The sequence below is a fragment of the Haemaphysalis longicornis genome, unplaced genomic scaffold, assembly GCF_048455015.1.
Source record: "Haemaphysalis longicornis isolate Haplotype H1 unplaced genomic scaffold, Haemaphysalis longicornis Haplotype H1 scaffold_3, whole genome shotgun sequence".
Taxonomy (NCBI): Eukaryota; Metazoa; Arthropoda; class Arachnida; order Ixodida; family Ixodidae; genus Haemaphysalis; species Haemaphysalis longicornis.
In genome coordinates, this window is record NW_027526335.1 from 4714933 (window position 1) to 4735319 (window position 20387).

A 20387-nucleotide genomic window follows, 5' to 3' on the forward strand; every position below is an offset into this window, starting at 1 on the left:
TCTATTGAAATTCACTATGAGCCCAATTCCAAAAAAAGAGTCATTGAAGGTTGTGTCGTATTGAGACGGGAAAGAACTACAGGCAGAGACAGCAAAAAGTTACTGCTTACAGTGCCAACAACAAGACGAAGGACGAAGAGGGTGACTAACCAGACAGGTGCTGACTTCCAACTGACGATTTATTTCGAAAACACCAATTTAAGTATTCACACATCAGCCGGGCTGCGCGAATAAGCCTGGAAAAGGCAGGCACTGCACATAACGCAGATAACCACCGTATCTACTGAAAAAAAAAAATGGCCGCCATCCCGCCCTGCGAAAGTGGATGTCCATCCAAACGGTTGTAAACCGCTACAAATGCTGGTGGGGGAGGGTACGAAATGTTCCTCGTTGTCTCGGCGGGCGTGTCGCTTGCATTAGACTTCTCTGGCGGCGAATGCTGGGTCGTGCCTAGCCGCACGGCGTCTTGCGCAAGAATTGTTCTATTTAGTCACACCAGTCCTGCCTAGCCTTAAACATAATCTGCAAATATAATCTTTACCAGGAACACATGGTGGTGGTGGGAGGGGGGGAGCTGGGTGTCATCGTTCATAGGCACCTTATCATCTATAATGCGATTCAGATGCTTGTTTTGTGTTTTTCTAATGAATACTGAGCCCTATGCTGTATGCCCGAATAGCCTGACGCATGCGCTCTTCTTCTTAGGCGAGGACTGCTGGGTCCTTCCTGGATTTTTGTTTACAAGAAATTTTCCGACCAACGAGAGGCTAACAGCTTCGCTTTAAAACAACACACAAGAAAGGCGTGATTTAGCGCGTGGGGAGCACCGCCGCGGAGAATGGATAACCCAGTTCTTTTTTGGAAAGATTCAGAAACGGCATGCTAACGCATGCGTCGCCATGTCGCCATGACGCTTCTGCAATCTCTCGCGTTAATTGATTATGCTCCCTCGAACGACCACACGCTCATTGTAAACAGGGGCACAATCCTTACTAAGGGCACAACACTTGCAGTGGGCACTCAAGTGTCCGGTGTGGGCACTCTGTACAGCCTCCAAAATTTTAGATGCAACGCATCTCTTTAACTCGCCTTGTCCCGCGTCGTTGTCGTGGCGTAGTCCGCATCCCTACCCCATTCTCCTCGCCGCGGCAGCTGCGCGCTCCGCCGCTCTCACCGCAGCGCCATCTGCGCGTCAGCGTGGTCAGCGCGCAGCTTGCGCTCGGCTGCGCTCGCTCCCGTCGCCGTGCCAGCTGTGCGTTAGCGCGCAGCTTGCGCTCGGTTAAAAATTTACACCATCTTCCCGCGAGGGGAACCATGGGGTAGATGCGACGCATCGGGGGTGAACATGCTGCGTAAATTGGATACACAACAACAGCAATCCACACGCTGACATCGCTAACATAACGTAAACGCAATGGCAACCCCCGATGCGTTGCATCTACCCCATGTTTCCCCTCGCGGGAAGATGGTGTAAATTTTTAACAATATAGCGGGAGCGACACCGACCGGCATGTCAGCGCCTAATCACGGTGCTCAGCAGCGAAATAGGCGAGAGTATGCGCACGCGCATAGGGTTATCTGCTGGATGAGTGTCGTTTGCTACGCTGTTTCCTTGAGAGTGGTACACCCCCTGCCACTGCATCTGAATGACTTGGTGCCCCACGCTGCTTACCTTCCTTTGGCGGTAGCAAAGCGGCCTTGCAAGATGAGAAAAACAGGGGATGTGTTGCCTTGAGGAGAACAGCGGTGCAGACGACGCTCCCACAACAGATCGTTGTATGCGCGTGCGCGTACCCTCGCATATTTTGACGGTGAACACCGTGATAAGGCGCTGAGACGCCGATCGGTCGTCGCTCCCACTATGTTATTAAAAATTTGGGAGGCTGTACATTCCTAAGGTGTTCGCGTAGGTGGACGCTGAGGCACCTTGAAGTCTGGCTGGCGTACATTTTTCCGCAAGAGAGCGGAAAAACGTAGACGTTGTTGTCCACGCAAGGCACAAACCTTTTTTTTAGATGCGACGCATCTCTTTGACTCGCCTTGTCCCTCCATCCATCCGTAGTCCGCACGCCTCTCCCCCATTCTCCTCGCCACACCAGCTGCGCGGTAACGCCGCTCTCACCACAGCGCCATCTTGCGTTAGCGCTCGCTCCCCTCGCCATGCCAGCTGTGCGTCAGCGCACGTGAGCGCTCGGTTAACACATGCGCATGCGCTGCTCTCTCTCATTCCGCTCACCGTTAACGCGCGGTACATATAAACGCGATAACTGCGCCGTTCCACTCAGTCGCTCCACTGCCGCCGCTCCGATGACATCCGATGACCACCGATGATTTGAATGGAGACTAACAGGTCTTCTATCGCGATGGTCGGCACAACCGTAACAAGCACCGGCCAACTTCGTAACAACATAACGGAAACGCAACAGAAACCCCACGATGCGTCGCATCTCCCCATGGTTCCCCCCGCGGGAAGATGGTGTAAATTTTTTATGTTTTATCTGGCCGACTTTCTGCCCTGTGTTGGCAGGACACGTTTCCTTGCAAAGTTTTCACAGTTTTGTGGGCGCTGACGAAACTACATTTACTTGAGCACTCGCCCCTCTTTGTTTTAGTCTATGGGACACCTGGTTGATGTAAGGAACCACGGCCACCTTTCCAGCCTTCTTCTCTGCTTCACCATGGCCGTCAGGAGAGGCACGCTTGGCGTCCTTGATCAGTTGATTGGCGACGAAAGGAGTAAAATGCCACGGGTGGCCGGCCTTCAAGAGACGGTCCACTTGGCCCCCAAAAATATTCCTGCTCCGTAGCGCGTGAAGGCATAGCGCGTGCAGCGCGAACTATAACTTCGTCTTGTTGTTCTCACTGTAAGTAAAAATTCAATAGATTACGAAAGCGCCAGGGGCTCGCTACCACCACAGCACAGGGGCAGGCGCGGGTGCCAGAAGAAGGCGGGAGTAGCGAGGGCTGCTCGCCGAGTAGAGGACGCCACGCCGACATGATGTGGGGCCGCATCGCGATGGCCTTTCCCTGGTGGGGCTAGGATAGTCGTCCGCCGGATGATCAAATAGTCTTTTCACTCACCCACTCACACCAACTTGCCCTCCGTTCTTTTTTTTATGTGATTATCGTTGGCGCACGCACCTTGAAGGGGCGTACACTCTAAGAAAAAAGGATAGAAAAACGGAGGAAATCGAGGGTTTTCTCCCCCGGACCCGCGAGATTCTCCCTTTAGCTAATTACACGTAGCGCCCTCTGTACGGCCTCTACGAAACACCGAAACGGGGGAGGAAGTATTCTCCCCTATCGTCTGCAATCCGCTGTCGGCGCCGATGCCGAAAACGAAACCGTTCAACGTCGCACTGTCGTCGCACTGTGGCTTTCGCCGATCGGGCGCATTCGACGACTATGAGCAACACCTCCCCTGTGATGTGCTGCTTGCTTGTTTTCTCGCTGGCTTTCTTTTTCATTATTACCATGTGCCCGCCACGCTAACGCACGGCTCGCCAGCCGTGTGTTTGAAGCACATTCTGTGGGCACCGCTGCATGCTTGCTGTGGGCGACTCGCCTGCGCCCTTTTCAACGTTACATGAAATCCTATTACACACACACCTTTGTAGCCTTTGCTGGGGCGGTGACAGCAAGTGGTTGTAATTATTTCAATAAAAAATAAGAGATTCCGAAATTCTCGAGCGCAATAATAAACAGAACTTCTATCGCTAAGACCGAGACTACAGATCTGGTGGCGGAGTACTACTGATTGCGGTGAATTCTGGAATCGAATCTTATAGTATTCATGTCCCGAGCGATCTAGAAATTTCATGGGTGTCGCTAGCACTCGGGAACAAGAAAGTTATTATCGGCGCTTGCTACCATGCACCTAATAGTGACAGCTCATTAATTAATAATCTACATGACATAGTCAATTTGGCAGTGGTACGTTACCCCAACTGTCCTATAATGCTTCTGGGTGAATTTAACTCCCCTAACATCACTTGGGCAGCAGATGGTACTTGCGCAGTCGCTGTAGGAGCTGAACCGAAATGATTCTTTGAACTTTGTAGCAAATTTAGTCTTAGCCAGGCGGTAACGAAGCCGAGCCGAATAACGGCAAACACAGCAAACACACTAGACCTTGTCCTGGCTACTTACCTGGAACTTTTTCAAGGAAAAAATTACAGAATTAACAAATAGATTCATCCTGCTGAGATCAGCTGCAGCAAAACGATCCCCATTGCACAAAAAATCCCTCCAGCGACTCGCTAATAAGAAAAAGCGCTTATATCGCGGTGCGAAACGTTCTAACCAGCCGCAGTGATGGCAAGCTTACTGCTTAGCTAATTCTACAAATATTCAGGCCTAGCGTAAATCAAAAGACAATTTTAATCCGGTAACCTTTCCTTCTCTGTTCGGCAATAACCCTCGGCAATTTGGGAAAGTGGTCACAGGCCATGAAGCCGACACAATAGCTATTAAATCGATTGCTGGCGAGCAGCTGTCCAGCAAGCAGACTGCCTCCGGATTGAACGACTATTCTGCTGGATCTTTTTAGAACGATTCACTAGTTGCAAACCCGTCACTCAAAGACGCATCATTTCCACCTATGCCTGAAGTTGTGATTGACCCCATTGGTATTTCTAAAATTATTGACCTTTTGAAACTTTCCTCAGCCTCAGCTATCGGCAATATCAGAGCAGTCTCCGAGCAACGGTGAAATACCGGACGACTGGAAAGTGGGGAAGGTGGTGCCAATTCACAAATATGGTGATAAACAACTCATTAGCGTCTATCGCCACATTTCTCTAACTAGGATTTCTTGCAAAATCCTTGAGCACATCTCAATCGTCACAAATTGTACCTCATCTTGATTCTAATTCATTTTTTCATGCATCGCAACATGCTTTTCGCAAACATCATTGTTGTGAAACCTAACTGGCTCCTTTCACTCACTCTGTACATAGCATTTTGGACCGGGGTTGGGACTGGGATCATTGTATATTCCTAGATTTCTCCGAGGCATTTGGCGGGGTGTCGCATAACCTTTTGTTACTTAAACTAAGTAAACTAAACCTAGATCCCGACGTCCTTACTTAGCTGCGCAGGTTTTTAATTAATCGATTCGCAATTTGTTACGGTTAACCAATCTCATTCGCCTTTGTCCAAGGTAATATTATCAGGTATTCCACAAGCATCCGTGATCAGCCACGTCATTTCTAAATTATATCAAGGACCTACGCGCTCAGCTTCACCCTTTAATTATTCATTACGCCGATAATTGTGTTATATATTCCGAAACCTCGAATACTAATGACGCTAATTTACTTCAGAATGACCTTGATACCATCACGATATGGTGCGACGATTGGCGTATGACCTTCAACATTAATAAATCCAAAGTAATGCACGTAGGCAGGAAAAGCTATCCTAATTTTAATTACTCTATTCGAAATACCCTATTACAATCAATGAGTTCATATGAGTATTTGGCATTTATATATCAAGCAACCTGTCTTGGGAACAACACACTAAGTACATAACTGCTAATGCAAACCGAACACTTGCTACCTAAGACAAAACTTTCGCGGTATACCTTCATCTTTAAAACTACTCCTTTACGAAACCTTTATTAGGTCAAAATAATAGTACGCTGCCGCTGTATGAAACCTCGGTATTAATCTACTAACCACCACAGTTGAGGCGATACAAAATCGTTCGGCGGGTTTCATTTTAAGTAATTATCACCTTACTGCAAGCGTTTCGAATATGAAATCTACATTACTATTACTAGACCTCTCGCTACGCCACCAGCAGATACGCTTGTGTGTATTTGCTTCATACAGTATACTATCATCGAACTTTAAGCGATGCCTTCCTGTCTAGTCCTTCCTACATTTCCCGGCGCCTTGATCGTCGCCACAAGATCAGACCATTCGCATGCGACACCAACACCTTTCATCACACATTTTCCCCTCGCACAATAAGAGACTGGAACCACCTTCCAGAACAGCTCGTGTCCATACCTCATAATAAAGTGTTTAAATCAGCGTTATCCACCCACTTCTCTGTGTGAACAGCTTCAACCGTATTCTACTCTGTGGTGTACATTGAGCATGCCAGTTTGGCTGTTTGTTGTTTTTCTGGCTGTTTATGTGCTTTTTGTTACTGTTTTGCCGTTATTATATGCCTCGATGACTGAATACGCCATCCGTTGTATTACGCGCCCCTGTATTTTATATTGGAGAGTTATAGCAGAACGGAGAACAGACCCCGGTACGGTGCCCGGTAGGCGACCGGCGCTACTGCGCGTGCGCAGAGTCGGAAAAACTGGCTGTGCGCATGCGCAGATCTACCGGAACCAGTTATCCGGTCTGCTATAACTCTCCATTGTTCGTTCAATGAATATCGCCTTTGAACTGTACACTTCCGCACAGGTGCGTGTTTATTTTTATGCCTTTGCAATCAGTGTCCTACCTTTCGTTTTGTTGGTGCTGTTCTGTATTCTTTTGGCACCATGATGCTCTGTATTCTTCTTTGCGCGCATTGCATTTTCAGTCGTGTAATCATTAATTCCTCTGTCACATTACTTCTTTTAGAAAACCTAATTTTTTAAAAGCCTTGTTTGTGATTTATTTTATATTAGTTCTCCATGACAGATCGGACGACAAAATTACGCCCAAATATTTTAATGTTGTTACATTATTAATAACAATACCATTTATTACATAGGAGTTTTTAGGTGTTCCGGAAAGCAAAGAAAAGGTCCCGTCTCCTCGATGTTTACCTACTCGCCATACGTCGCACCCCTCAATAAGCTTAGTTACGTCGTCCTGAAGATTAGTCACATCATCTGGTGAAGTAATTTGCCTATACAAAACACAGTCATCAGCAAAAAGTCGTACGCCTGAATTAATACTAGACCATATATCAATTATATACATCAAGAAAAGCAAGGGCCCAAGGAACACCCGATTTAACACAAATTCGTTTTGACACATGGCTGGTTATGATGTGATTGCGACCATCCTGATAAAAAAATTTTATCCAGTAAGCTACGCTCTGATCAAGCCCTAATGCATTTAATTTCAAAAGTAGATAGTTATGCGGCACATGATCAAAAGCTTTTGACAGGTCAACGAAAATTGCATCTATGTATTAGTTGGTATGCAGGGCTTCAGGAAGGTCTTTTACTAATCAGAATAACTGGGTTTTACATCAGTATTTATGCCTAAAACCGTGCGGCTTTTCGAAAAGCAGGTTATTTGCATGACATTAGGTGTGTGTAAACGACGTGTTCTAGCAATTTAGAACATATCAAGGTTAAAGAAATTTACCTGTAATTAGAGGGAGAATTGCTATCACCAGGTTTAAATAGTGGCTTCACATAAGCGAGCTTCCAATCGGCTGGAATGCATCCAGTATCCAGATATTGCTGAAAAATTAGTGATAGTGGAAAGGCTGAGCATGGGGAAGTTATCTTTAGTAGCTTCGTGCTGACATCGTCAGGGCCTGGACATGGGCTTAGCGGTAATAGAGAGTTTTAGCCACGGTGTAAGATATACTTTTATATCTTACACCGTGGTTTTAGCTGACCGTTTTCTACGGTACGCTCCGCACTGCCCGGAGCCAATGCCGTTCGCGGCAAACCGCGCCACGCCTGCGCAGTGGCGCTCCCGCTTGCAATCGGAGCGGAGCGGACCGTGAAATACGGTCAGCTAAAACTCGCTAATCTGTCGATAGCGCAAGCAATACCGTTTACAGTAATCGTGATATGCTGTCCCGGGTGGATGATTGCTGGATGGGTCATGTTACAGGATTCATCGATATGAGACTCTTGGGCGAAAACACCGCAGAAGTTGTCGTTAAATACATTAGCACAACCACGAAAGGGAGAGCAGTTCCATTACTTTGCTTAAGCACATGTGTGATTTGCGTGTCTTTTGGGTTAACACACCGCCAGAATTTTTTTTGCGTCGGTCTGTACTAAACTAGGGAGAGTGTGATAGAAATATTTGTTTTTATCTGCTTTTAAGGTTGCATCAAGCAGAGTCGCAATGTCTCTGTAAGACTGCCAGTCCTGAGGATTGTTAGTTTTCTTTGCCTTCCTATATGCTCTTTTTCTTCGATTTAAGCCCCTCTTTGTGCCTACGGTGAACCACGGGGCATTAGTTCTTGTTCTAATTGTAATTTTTGGAATGCGCGCCTCTTCTGTGGTTCTAACATTACCTCAGAAGATTTCCGAATTTTGGTCGGCAGTACGGTTGCGAAAAACGCACTTCAAAATCTATCAAAAAACTGGACAGCATGCGCACCAATTGGCAGTATGGCCTTATGATAGTTAAGAATGAATTATACCGTTTTTTTTTCAAACGAGAGGGCAACGAGAGCAAGAAGTGCACAAAACAATGGTCACTTACTTCCTCCAGTGCACAGGCCTTTTAATTGGTAGCTTAATTTGTGAAAATTAAATCCAAAGTACGGTTTCTGCGTGTCGGGGCATGTATGAGTTGCGTTAGATGGAACAACTGTAAAGTAGGAAGTAAGTGGGAGCACTCATGACGATTGGACTTAGCGCTCGGTGTGGGTCCTTTCCAGTCTATATCCGGGTAATTAAAGTCGCCGCCTAATATGACAATGCACTGTGGAAATCAATCAAAATTTTCTCAAGTGAATCGTGCAGATGATCTACAAAATCAGGATTGCTCTGCGGTGGATGATAGCAGACACCAATCGTATATGTTAGTCCACAAAAATACATGGCCACCCAAAACATCTTAAGAGGTGTGCCTAGAGTGAACACAGTTGCCAGATAATCTCTTTCTATTGCTACGGTAACGCCTCCTCCTCGAGATGCAGATCTATCTTTTCGAAAGATACGAAGCTATTTGATAGAGTTACTCTGTGTTCGATGCTGTCTGTGAGCCGGGTTTCACTGCCAAGAATACTTTCAGCCTAACACACGCATGCCATTGCTTCGAAAACATCAAGTTTGGGTAGTAAGACTGTTGAAATTCGCCAGAAGAACAGAAACATCACGCTTCGGACTAAATTTAGCTGAAAGATTAGGTTTGCGCTTCCTTTGAAGTTCCCGTCAATTAGAGGGACCATCCTTCTGCGATTCCAACTGAGCAAACCGCCAGGTTGTAGCGCCGTAATGATAAGTTACTCCATGCACTTGCAGCTTGTTAAAGCGAATATAATATCGCTCGTTATTCTCACAATTCCTCTTCGTGAATTCCCGAAGTTTTTTGTGTTAGAAATGAACCTTTTGTGAGAAATCCTCTTCAAGCCATATTTTTGGCTGCTAGTCTTTCAGCTTAGGAGTGCATCACATTTAATTTTAAAGTTCAGGAACTTAACGATGATTGGCTGAGGGAAGTTTGGTCTGAGATGGCCGACACGATGGGCACGCTCGACATCATTTGGCTGTAGCGTTATAATTCAGAGGCGAAAAACTCCCGCACAATGCGTTCTGTCACAGCGTAGTCTCCTTTTCTTCTTCAGGAAGACCTTTGCTTATCAGGTTCTTCCGTCTCATCCTATGGTTCAGGTCGTCAATTACCCAAACTAGCTCTTCAGTTTTTTTACGAGATAGACATCTTAACCTCATACAATGAACCACGGACAGTATAAACATCCTTCTCAATTTGGAGCACGCTTTCAAGATTTTTTTAAATTACTGCGAACCGGGTCTTGATGTCATTGATGCCTTGTTTCAGTTCTTTTAAACCAGCAGATGTGTGTTGATGCCGATTATCAGCTTTAGGCATGAAGTCCCGAAGTAGCACTAGAACATACTCAATCTTTGGCCCTGGATTTGTTTCAACATCTCCAGAATAAATCAAGAGCGATGCGATACACCTGAAGGCAGAAATGTACAAGGTCTAGGGCCAAGGGCAAGAACCAGTTCGGATGCAGGAACAGGGTGCGCGATACATATACCACCTGGCTTGCGGCAAACAGAGAATGTGCCTATCGATAATAACCGTGCTCGTCGATACATAGCGTATCAACGAGCGCTGCTATTATTTCGCCGTTTCGTTGTTTTTAAGTGCCTATCCGATGCAGCGGAAGGATTTTTAACCTATTTAAACTGTTTAATGGAGCGCAAGAAGAATTGCTTGTTTATACTGCGATTTTGCACAGGCTTCTTTGCGGTAGAGGCTACGGTTTCTGTTTTGTTTACATGTGGTATTTTGGCTGCAACGTTGCCAAAAATGCGCTAGGGCGATGATTTAACTTGTAACACTATTCAAACAGTCCCGCAAAAACGAGAGTAGTCTTTAAAAGGCCATCCTGTCGCAGAAGTTAGCTGTTTTTTTTTTTTTTTTTTTTTTTTTTGCCGTGACGCCAAGTGGGACTCAACGCGGCCAACCCCGCGCCGAAACAAAAAGAGAAAGCGTTTATATCTGTAAAACTATTGGGGCTAGGAGGTTCAGATTTGGTACACAGGTGCTCGGGAAATCCGTGAAAGAGGAGTGTGAAAAGAGTAGAACTTACGTGGCAGATTTCCAGAAATATGAATGAATGAATGAATGAATGAATGAATGAATGAATGAATGAATGAATGAATGAATGAATGAATGAATGAATGAAATCTTTAAATTCGCGCAGCTCTGTCCAAACGCCTCCCCTATGAGTGGAAGGGTCTTGAAGCAGAAATTTCTACTGTTAAATTATATATAGTAATCCCCTTTTACATAAATTGAAATCGGTGAGCACTATTCTCTACTTTAAAAGCTCTGGCAACGTTTACTAGCAAAGAAACAGGTAGCATTATGTGATATCAAGTTTTCGTGCGCAATTATTCAGTGAAACTTCAGTCCACGACACTCATATAGGTAATGGAACAAACACTGCAGCAAACAGCGGACGCAAGAAATTTCCCAAACACCCACGCCACCGCAAACATTCGGCCAAACAGTCAAATAACGCGCCTTGCAAAGGCTTATTTTTGTCGGCAGGTTTCATTCCAAACACACTGGAAGCTTGGGTAACACTCTGACGATACTTGGCATCAACAACGTACGCGCAGCTGGGCAGTCAATGCAGCCGTCATTAAAAAGTGTAATCCTCGTCTCCGGTTGCAGTCGGTGGAGTCCGGTTGCGGCGCTTAGAGCACCCCGGTTGGCGCTGCAAAGCCTACAATCCGCTTACGAGCTTTGCTTCCAGCGCCTGCGTGATCGGTGAAGAACAACCAAAAGAGCCGGCTCTTTCTGCGGCAGTGTGGGGACATTTGGAAGGAAGCGGAAGCTCCACCGTGAGGGAAGATAATTATTTCGGCACGTCTCCAGCTCAGCCGGATTTGACGCTGGTTTGATTTGTTTTTTGAAGTTTCCTTCTGCCTTTGGGTTGTTGCAATTTTTATTAATCCAGCAATACTACGCGACGGTGTCATCTCGGTGCTTTAATAACACGTTTTACATTTTTTTTGTCGCGAAAATATAAGCCCTAGAAGCTGGGAAAACAGGGAGAGATAAGACGGGTCTCCTTTTTTTCTGTGCATATTTTCCCCTCAGGATGGCATTCTTATACGCGTTCGTTTACGGATCATTCGATATCATGTACCTAAGCTTTTGCTCCTAATGAGAGTTTTAAGAAAGCGAGATCAGTTCCGCGCCGTCAGCTGCTCCTGGCTTCTTAAAAACGCTGAAACGACAAGTTTTCGGGCCAAAGAGCGATTGCCGTATGTTTGACTTGGGGCGATCCTTACCGCCATTGGAAGGGTAAGAAAAGTTTTTTGCGTCGCAAGACGCGCTTCCTATCTCAGGTGGACAAAACTCGGTTGTCGGCGGTGATTTGCGTCTCAAAGAGCAGTTTGCACAGTTTGAATTTTTTTCGTTTTTAACGCACCCGTTCTCCGCCTGAGTCGTGAGCTGCACTGCAGCAGCGAGCTCGGGGATGATTTGGGGCTTTTAAATGGGAACCTAGCGCTCGCACACCAGGCGCTCGAAATTCAAATGCGTCGTTGAAGTTTTGCGCCATCAAAAGCAGGGTCGCAGTCAAATCAGATTCATTACTTTCATACGGTGCCCTGCTGTGTCTCGTATAAGAGCTGGAAACGACGCGTGGAAGTTGATTTGAAACTGCGCACATTTTACGCACAGCAGTACGACGTAATAGCAAAGCACGCTAGGCTGCGCCAATACAGTCAAGTTGGTTGCATACTTAAGGGTGTACCCCGGTGTTTCGTCGACACGGTGAATAAGGCCACTAACTCATCTGTCAACTGTCGATAGTTTAGATATGAGTATATTTAAGGATAAAAATGTTTCGACGGAGTCCAGCTGATGTCGAACGGGCTTCTGTTCGTGATCGAACGACATACGGAAGCCCACCATCCTCGGCTTAAAAAGAGTAAGTATGCTCGCTAACGAAACAAAAACGTAAGCTACAAGTGAGCTGTTGCGCAGTTATTCGACATTGCCTTGCCAACATGTTGGAGCCCCATTGTGCCAATATATCACTTTACCGACTATTGCTCGGAGAAGAAAATGTCAGATCGCCTGTGTCTCGCCTAAGGAACCAAGACGCGCTCCTTGGAAGTGGCTATCACGCGGAGCGCCAGGAAAAAATCAATCACTGTGGTGACCCCAAGGACGCTGACTGATCTTCGTCTGTCCAAAAAATAACAAGTAGACAAGCACACCTTTAATTATCTTTCCGTGGTTGGAAAACACAGCCAAAATATTAAACAATGATGATGATGATGATTGTAGGGTTTAACGCGCCGACGCAACGCAGGCGATGAGGCGCGCCGTAGTGGAGGGCTCCGGATTAATTTTGACCACCTGGGGATCTTTAACGTGCGCCGAAATCTCGTACACACGGGCGTTTTTGCTTTTCGCCTCCATCAGAAAAGCGGCCGCCGCGGCCGGGAATCGAACCCGCGACCTCGTGCTCAGCAAATATTAAACAAGCCAATGCACGGTGCCAAACCTTATCATCGCAGTTACTTTCCTCGTGAGGATGAACCTTGTTCCTTAGGAAGAGAATAAAAAAAAACTTGCGCTACAGCGAACCAGCAGGTATTTTCTATTGCGCGTTGTCGCTAACAAGACCAAGGTACCTATTCTCGCTACCTACTCCTTCATTACTTCTTGCTGCATTACTATGATTCCCTCCTATCTGGGTTGGCATTGAATTATCTGTTTGGAATAGCTGCTCTTGGCGTGCTAGCTCAACTATAACCACAGTCGCTGTCGCCACCTGCGTGAAGCCTCTGACACCAGCCTTCAGCCAGCCTTCACCGGAGCAGCCACCATCCAGACTCAACACGGGGCATCATAACCGGATCTTCGAAAATGTCTCCTAAAAGGCTTAGCTTTTATCGCAGTTGCTGGCTTTCGCCTTCTGTTTATGCCTCGAGCCCCCATCCTCGTCCATAAAAATCACAAGTATTGCAATCATCATCATCATCATCATCATCACCATCACCATCATCGTCATCATCATCATTATTATTATTATTATTATTATTATTATTATTATTATTATCACAATCATCATCATCATCATCATCAATACAGAGTGATAACTTCGGCATTAATATCTTAGCGACAAGACGTTGCACGGTTGGATTACAACTAGTTTATTGAGACGAACTTGCGCCCACAACGTAAAACACCGACCGTTTCGAACGTCTCCCCACGAGCGTATGCCAGCAACCTGGCCTTGCCGCACGAGCGCACATTCCACGTGGCTTCGTGGAAAAACGCCACGAGAGTGTGCTCCCATTTCCGAGTGGGGGCGCCTTGTGGGAAAGCTTTCTTCGCGGCGATATTGAAAAATTTTTGTCAGTATTACGCACAGTCCTAGCTTTGATTTAGGTTCTCCTGCGCGCCAGAGTGTCGCCAGAAAGGTATAAATAATATGAGGCGGTCTCTTACACTTTTTTAACCTGTACAAAGCAACAACGCAGCCGGTACACAGTTGCTTACGCAAGTTCCGAACCCTGTGCGGCTTGCATTGCTTCGTGCGGTGGCGCGCCGCGCACTTCTTGAGTGCGCTTACCTGCTTTGCAGAAATATGAAGGTCTATCTAACTGATTCGGACATGCCCCAATTCATGGAGAAACCGTTTATTTACGAGGCGATATCTCCCATACAGATTTCGCGCACCCCCCCCCCCCCCCCTAAACAGTACTAGTTTTATAGCTATGGAGGGGGGGGGGAATATTTTGTTTTATATGCGTTCTGAAAAACACATTCCTTTCAGAAAGTTTCAGGCCGGACAGAATTACTGTGTGGAAAACACTGCGATATTGTTACATGCCCTCACCTTTCTAATCGCGGTAATCTTTTTCTTTCAAGTCGAGAAAACTGTCTCTCGACTATAACTTTCGAGACGCGGCAGTGTTACGAATGAACATAAGTGTATTTCGGTTCGCCTCGGACAAACACACTTCTGCGTTAACATTAGTCGATGCCTCGTTCTTCCGCTGGCGAAACAAACTTACACCTCGTTCTTTAAAAGAGGTCGTTCATAGCTTCCACAGAGCTTCATGCAATAAATGCATAGTCATTGATTTTTATTTATATGCTTTGTTTACTATCTATGAGTTTCTACTATTGTCTTCAAGAAATTCAATGCTACTTTTGACGGAACTGAATATCTCTTTCAGCGGCCGATGTGGAGGGCATCAATTGAGCTGCCGTCTCACCATGTGTCCTAGGCTATTTATCTAAGAAATTGAGGTGGCCCACAACGTTCTCGGCGGTATTCTCCCTATGACACAAGAAAAATACTGATCGCGGTCGGCAAGCAATTCAGGCCGATTTATTTTTGAAAGACGGCCTTTCTACCTAATTTTTTTAAAATCGATATTCTGTTCTATGGCTACTACTCACCCATCTCCCTGCAAATTTTTTTTAGTTGTGGCGGGTAGGTGCTTTCAAAGAAAACGTAGTGAGCTTAAATTACAGGGTGGCAATTGTCTGTAGGCGCGCTACCACGATGTGATCGATATCTCACTGACCCCGGCTTTAAATCACGTGTAATGCGGACGCGTTCGCTGTTTTACTGACTGCTTGATGGCATTTTTTTTGCACGTTTTACTTTTTGTGAGTGGTGAGACTTTATGTATGTGGGGCAAGTAGCCTGACCTAGGTTCCATGGTTGTGCCAGAAAGCCAAAAAGAAAATGAGAAGCAGATCAGTAAGAACGAAGACGATACCGAAATGAAACCCGGTTGTCTTGAAGAAGGAGATGCTATGACTGGCTTTATTGCAACTACTAAAGTAGCAAATTATGTGCATAGCACGAAGATATGGTAAGGCATAGGACAAGAAACAGATGCGTTCCCTTGTTCCACTTTGCTAGGCCCCGCTCTCTTGTTCTTAAGTTGTGTTTTTTTCTGTTTTTTATTGCATTCATGCTTACCATCACAGACTCGTAACTCAGCTGCAGTTACGTTTTGCGGGTGTTCACGTATTAACGCGAGGCTTTCTATGCCACACAGATGGCGTCGCGCGTCGCTCAGAACGCACTGCAGCAAAGCCAGCTTACAGAGAGGGTTTCACAAAACGGTGGCCATGATAAGGGAAGGCACATCTAGCACCCCAAGAAAAAAAGAAACGCTTCCCGCGGTCACAATCGAACCTGGGCTCCTCGCGTTATGAATCTGACGTCTATCCAATTGCGCCATTCTGACACCGTCGAAGCAGTTCGGATTTTAGACTTTGACTTTGACTCATGTTGCGTGAGAGAGAGGTTCGCGTTCAGGATTTTTATTTATTTATTTATTTTAGTTTGTTTTTTTACTGTTTCATGAGGCGTTTGCGAATTGTTCCCTCTGTGGGCATTTATGAACGCACTACACAAGGGAATTCTCAACGAGGATGTACAACTTGATGGATACAAACAACGTACATCACGTACGCACATATCGCTGTTTTAACACCCGAAGCTGTGTAATTGTTCGGCTTTCCCCATTTCAGTATGACCTCAGGATTTTCGTACCATTTTTTTAATTATCGCGCCACCGACCGTGGGCGTCGCTAGTCTACTAGCGTAATACAGGGCACTGAGTTCCCTATTTCTTCTAACTTCAGCCCCTCTGACCATGTCTATCTTTCTTTCTTTCTTCCCTTAGGTCTTTTGAAGCTGCAGCAAATCTTCCACATGACGGCGAACAAGAAGCTCGAGGTTCGTGTGGTGCGGCGCTTCTACAACGTATCCGATGCCAACGCGTTCCTGCACCAGATGGAACTCAACGACCGGGAATCAAGGAAGTACGTTGTGCTCGATAGTGGCGCCGACGTCTCCCGAGACATCATCATCAACCACGTGCGCGACCTCTACACCGGAAGGAGGAACTTCCACTTCCTCCTCACCAGCCTCGTGAGTGTCAAACACGTCGGCGCACTTCGTTCGCTCTATAGTTGCGACCGTTGTTATTTGGAGGCTTCGGGGGAAGACCGTTTTAACAGCGAAGCTGTAGAGCTAATTTTTTTTGCGCCTTACGGCATAAGAGTTGTATATACAACATCACATTTGTTTCACGCAGAAACGTCAGCAGATACCGGTACTGAGGGCCCCATATCCACCGCTGTAGATCAGGGGGTCTCCCAGGATGGAGCCCTGTGCCAGCTAATCGTTTGTCTATGATGTCCGCAGTTAAAGACACACACAAAATGCAGAGCGTTCATGCACCCGTGCCTCCAACGCAGGTTCGTCAGGCTAAGCATACCCATTTAGGGAGATTTGCCAACTTTAGCCACAAAAAACCTCCCGCGTTCGCCGTATCGTGGCAACACTTGCTCTGAACGAGAAGGACACGTCATAGCCCCTCTTTCGTTCGTCCTCTTGTCGTCGTGCGCATGCGCTCTGTACCGTAGAACGCTTGAATGTCGAAGTTGCTGTAGGTGATCATTGACTCCACATGGCCCGGCCACCGGTAGTTCGCACGGCCGAAGAAGAGGCCGCTTTGCTTCGAGAGGCTCGGCGTGCAAAGCATCCGCTAGAGGCGATAAGTCGCGCTTGCAGAGTGGCGTACGAGAATGTCGACCAAAACGACCCTCCGTCTAACGACAACGATGGTTGAACGCGAAGCTTGCTCGCGATGGATTGTTTGGTTTGCCAATCCCACACTGCAAGTGTGTGCTACTCTGGATCTAAGCACCACTTTTCTAGAATACCCACAGCAACTCTCGAGTGTGCACTCGCTAGGCCTAACGTTTGAGCATGGGGTGTACTGCGCAAATCGGTACCTGCTGCTCGGTATTCAGTGAGCACTTTTTTGTTGTAATATGTAGTTATTAATCTTAATTACACTGCGTACCTCGACCTTTGTCATCGCCAGAAAGGGAGATAAGGGAAGGGAGTTGGAGGAAGGGGGGGGGCAGTGAGTGTCCCGACTAAATGTGGTCCTGTACGGCGGCTTCTCGAACGTATACGAGAAGAGTCGAGGACCATTTTCCTGTGTTCTGTAGTCCCTTCGGGATGGGTTCACTCCCGCAGCGTTTGTGGCCTGAATCGGAAAAGAGCAGAACTCCACCTCATGGCTTTATCTTGAATTCCTGAAAATCCACACCACAGAGCACACTCTTAATCGCAATGACGGCAACTTCCCACACGAGTACGTACGTTGCCTACGTCACATCATGAATCAAACATAACCTTGATCACTTTCGCCCCCACTTTTCATTGTGAACAAGGCACCCATACAGGAGCCGAAATGTCTTGTTTCGATTTTAAACATTCTTGGTCGGTGCCAGTTTTTATTGTTGTCATGTGTTTTCCTGACCAGACGGGCTTCCATCCAACCTTCGATTTCCTAAAACAAGTGTACAATGAAACCACCTACCCGTCGCCATCGCATCCATTGCTGATACAACACTTTTCAAAACTGCTGCACATAACGCCTGCTGTTCGTAGAATATCATAGCAGATTGTGTATTGTTTGGTTGTTGCGTGAATATCGTACGTTCATTATTGTCATACGCGCATCCTAACCATTCCACTTTTGCAAAAAGCTGCACATTATCTTCCCTTATGCTTCACCACTCATTTCTGTTATGCCCTACGGGCCCCGAAAGTATCTGTAATAAATCAATAAATAAACACGCGTGTATCATAAATCATGGTGAAACATGGTTGTGATGCATCTGCCAAGGCACTTACAGCTAGCTGATCGGCCTCGGCGACGTGATAACGTGGTGAATTGGCGAATCAAACGCAAACACAGAGTTGTGAATCAATACTCCAATTGCACAACTTTTCATGTAAAGCATGTGAACGCATGAATAAGTTACAATAAAAAGTAAAGTAAAGTTTCTCACAAATCTACCCAGGGCGCCCAATTATTTTGCCTGCAAGAAACATAGCGTTTTGCCTTTCTCTTCATTGTGTGAAGTCTTTATAAGTAATTTTGTATTTATTTTTCAGTTGTCCATGACTGCACATTCAACACCGTCAATGAAGTTAGGCATAAAACATAAGAGCAACAGCCCTTCTTGCCTTGAGCCGCCCCGGTGGAGTAGGGTGTGCGCATTGTAGAGGCCAGAACGGACTCTTTTTCGTTGTGCCGAAGTTGGCTACCACGAAGCAAACAAAAGACTAGAAATTTCCAGCCTTGCTAGACATGTTGCCTAGGGGTGTGCAAAGAGATATAATTCATTTTTGTTCCCAACAGGTAATGGACGAGTACTTCAACAACCAGATCCTCGAACTCGGCGTCGTGAACGTCACCGGCTTCCGAATCATCCAGGTCGGCAAGGAAGAGTTCAAGACGTTCCACAAACCTTGGGAAAAGCTCGATCACAATAAGTGGCCCGGGGCTGGAACACCTCATGTTTCGGTGAGTGCCAAATCCTCTCCTAATTATCTTCCTGTATTAAGCGACCAAATCTCGAACATTTGGCTTAAAGAATGTGAAAACAATTTGTGCTATTATTTGTAGCTTTCATTTATAGCTATAACAAACATATTTCGAAATAGGCCGCTAAACGTGTGCTCGGATTATTCAAGCCGAGCTTGAAATAATTGGTGTGAACCTGCGATGTGTGTATGCTGAACGCCATACTGTAAAGCCCACCTTGAAGAGCTCTGTTGATGATGATGACCATAGTTCACGTTCACAGGTCTATGGGTAGGCCGTGGGGGTTCGTTCGGCCAAAGAGCACGTGGTTATGCAGGTGCATACTCGTCAGCGTAGTTTTTTTCAATTAAAAAAATATATCAGAAAGGCTACAAAAAGTAGAAGCTATCAAACAGACAGAAGCTATCTAACAAAAGCAGAAAACAATATCAATAAAATTGAAATTAAAGAAAATGTAGGCTATATGTATAAACTGAAACAAAATTAAATATAGATGTACTTATAAGGTGCGTTAGCTGAAGCTCAGCCTCAGTTGTCATTGTGCGTTGTGTGTTTACCAGCAAGCTCCGCGTGTTTTACGTTTTCGTTTTGGAAGGGGCGTTTGATTTTGTAGCGTATGCTACACTGGCCGAGATTGAGCGGTTTCGCGTGTGCCTTGAAGGGCCGTTCTCGGCAAGCGCGAGGAGCATTGGATTGGTTTGTGTCGGATCGGATTGGCTTGGCTTGGATTAGATTGGATTAAATTGGATTGTGTTGGATTGAAATCCAATCTAATTGAAGCGTGGGTGTGTAGAGAATTGGGTGTGCACATTCGCCGGCTGTGCATTTCAGAGGAGTGACGTCATAGCCGCGGCAGACGCACTGGCGCCGCCGCGTGCCCAGCGTGCCTAGCTCTGCGCCTCCGTTGCGCAGCAGCCAAGCATGACGCTGCACCGGAGCCGCTTGATAGCCGTTTCGCGTGACTCCTGGAGAGTCGTGCTGCGCATGCTCGAGGAGCAGTGACTGGACTGGACTCGACCGGACTGGACTGAACTGGATTGAATTGAATTGTAATGTATTGTATTGGATTTGAAATCGTTTTAACAGCAGTAAGCATGATAATCAGCTAATCCTAGACAACCAGTAAACCTAAGAATAATCAGCTGAACCTTAGCTCACGCTACGTATATCCTGACATAGCCGAGCTAAGCCACTGCTAATTTTTTTATAAATCAGTTTCAAATAAATAAAACGAGAACACATGCCACCATTAGGACAGCGACTCTCATTATATAAAATGAATCATACCTATTAGTGGGTAGAATTTACGGCGACAGCCAAAAATACCAGGATTTTTCTTCCTTGCTCTTTCTCTAGTGGCTGTGCCTGCATGAGTCCCTGTTTAGCCGCCTGCCTTCAAATGTATTCGTTATACCCGACATTGGTTATAAAATTTGGCCTGTGAATCTTTGTATATACAGTTGAAGATGAGCCCAGCGCGCAGCAGTTGCTTGCTATCCACAAAAGAAACGGAGTTAAGAGCTATGTTTTAAGAGCTGTGCTTCGTCATAATTAAATACCGTACCGTAATTTG

The 20387-nt window shown here is 46.1% G+C and overlaps 1 protein-coding gene across 4 annotated transcripts in view; it reads left to right on the forward strand.

The window, feature by feature from the left end:
- LOC144173879 (glutamate receptor 1-like) overlaps positions 1 to 20387 on the forward strand; it is a 294845-nt gene that overhangs the window by 202766 nt on the left and 71692 nt on the right. For all 4 annotated transcript variants that reach the window (XM_077702179.1, XM_077702177.1, XM_077702180.1 and 1 more), the window contains 2 exons: positions 16088 to 16335; positions 18629 to 18793. In XM_077702179.1, coding sequence (XP_077558305.1) covers positions 16088 to 16335; positions 18629 to 18793 — 413 coding nt within the window. The remainder of the gene's footprint in view (positions 1 to 16087; positions 16336 to 18628; positions 18794 to 20387) is intronic.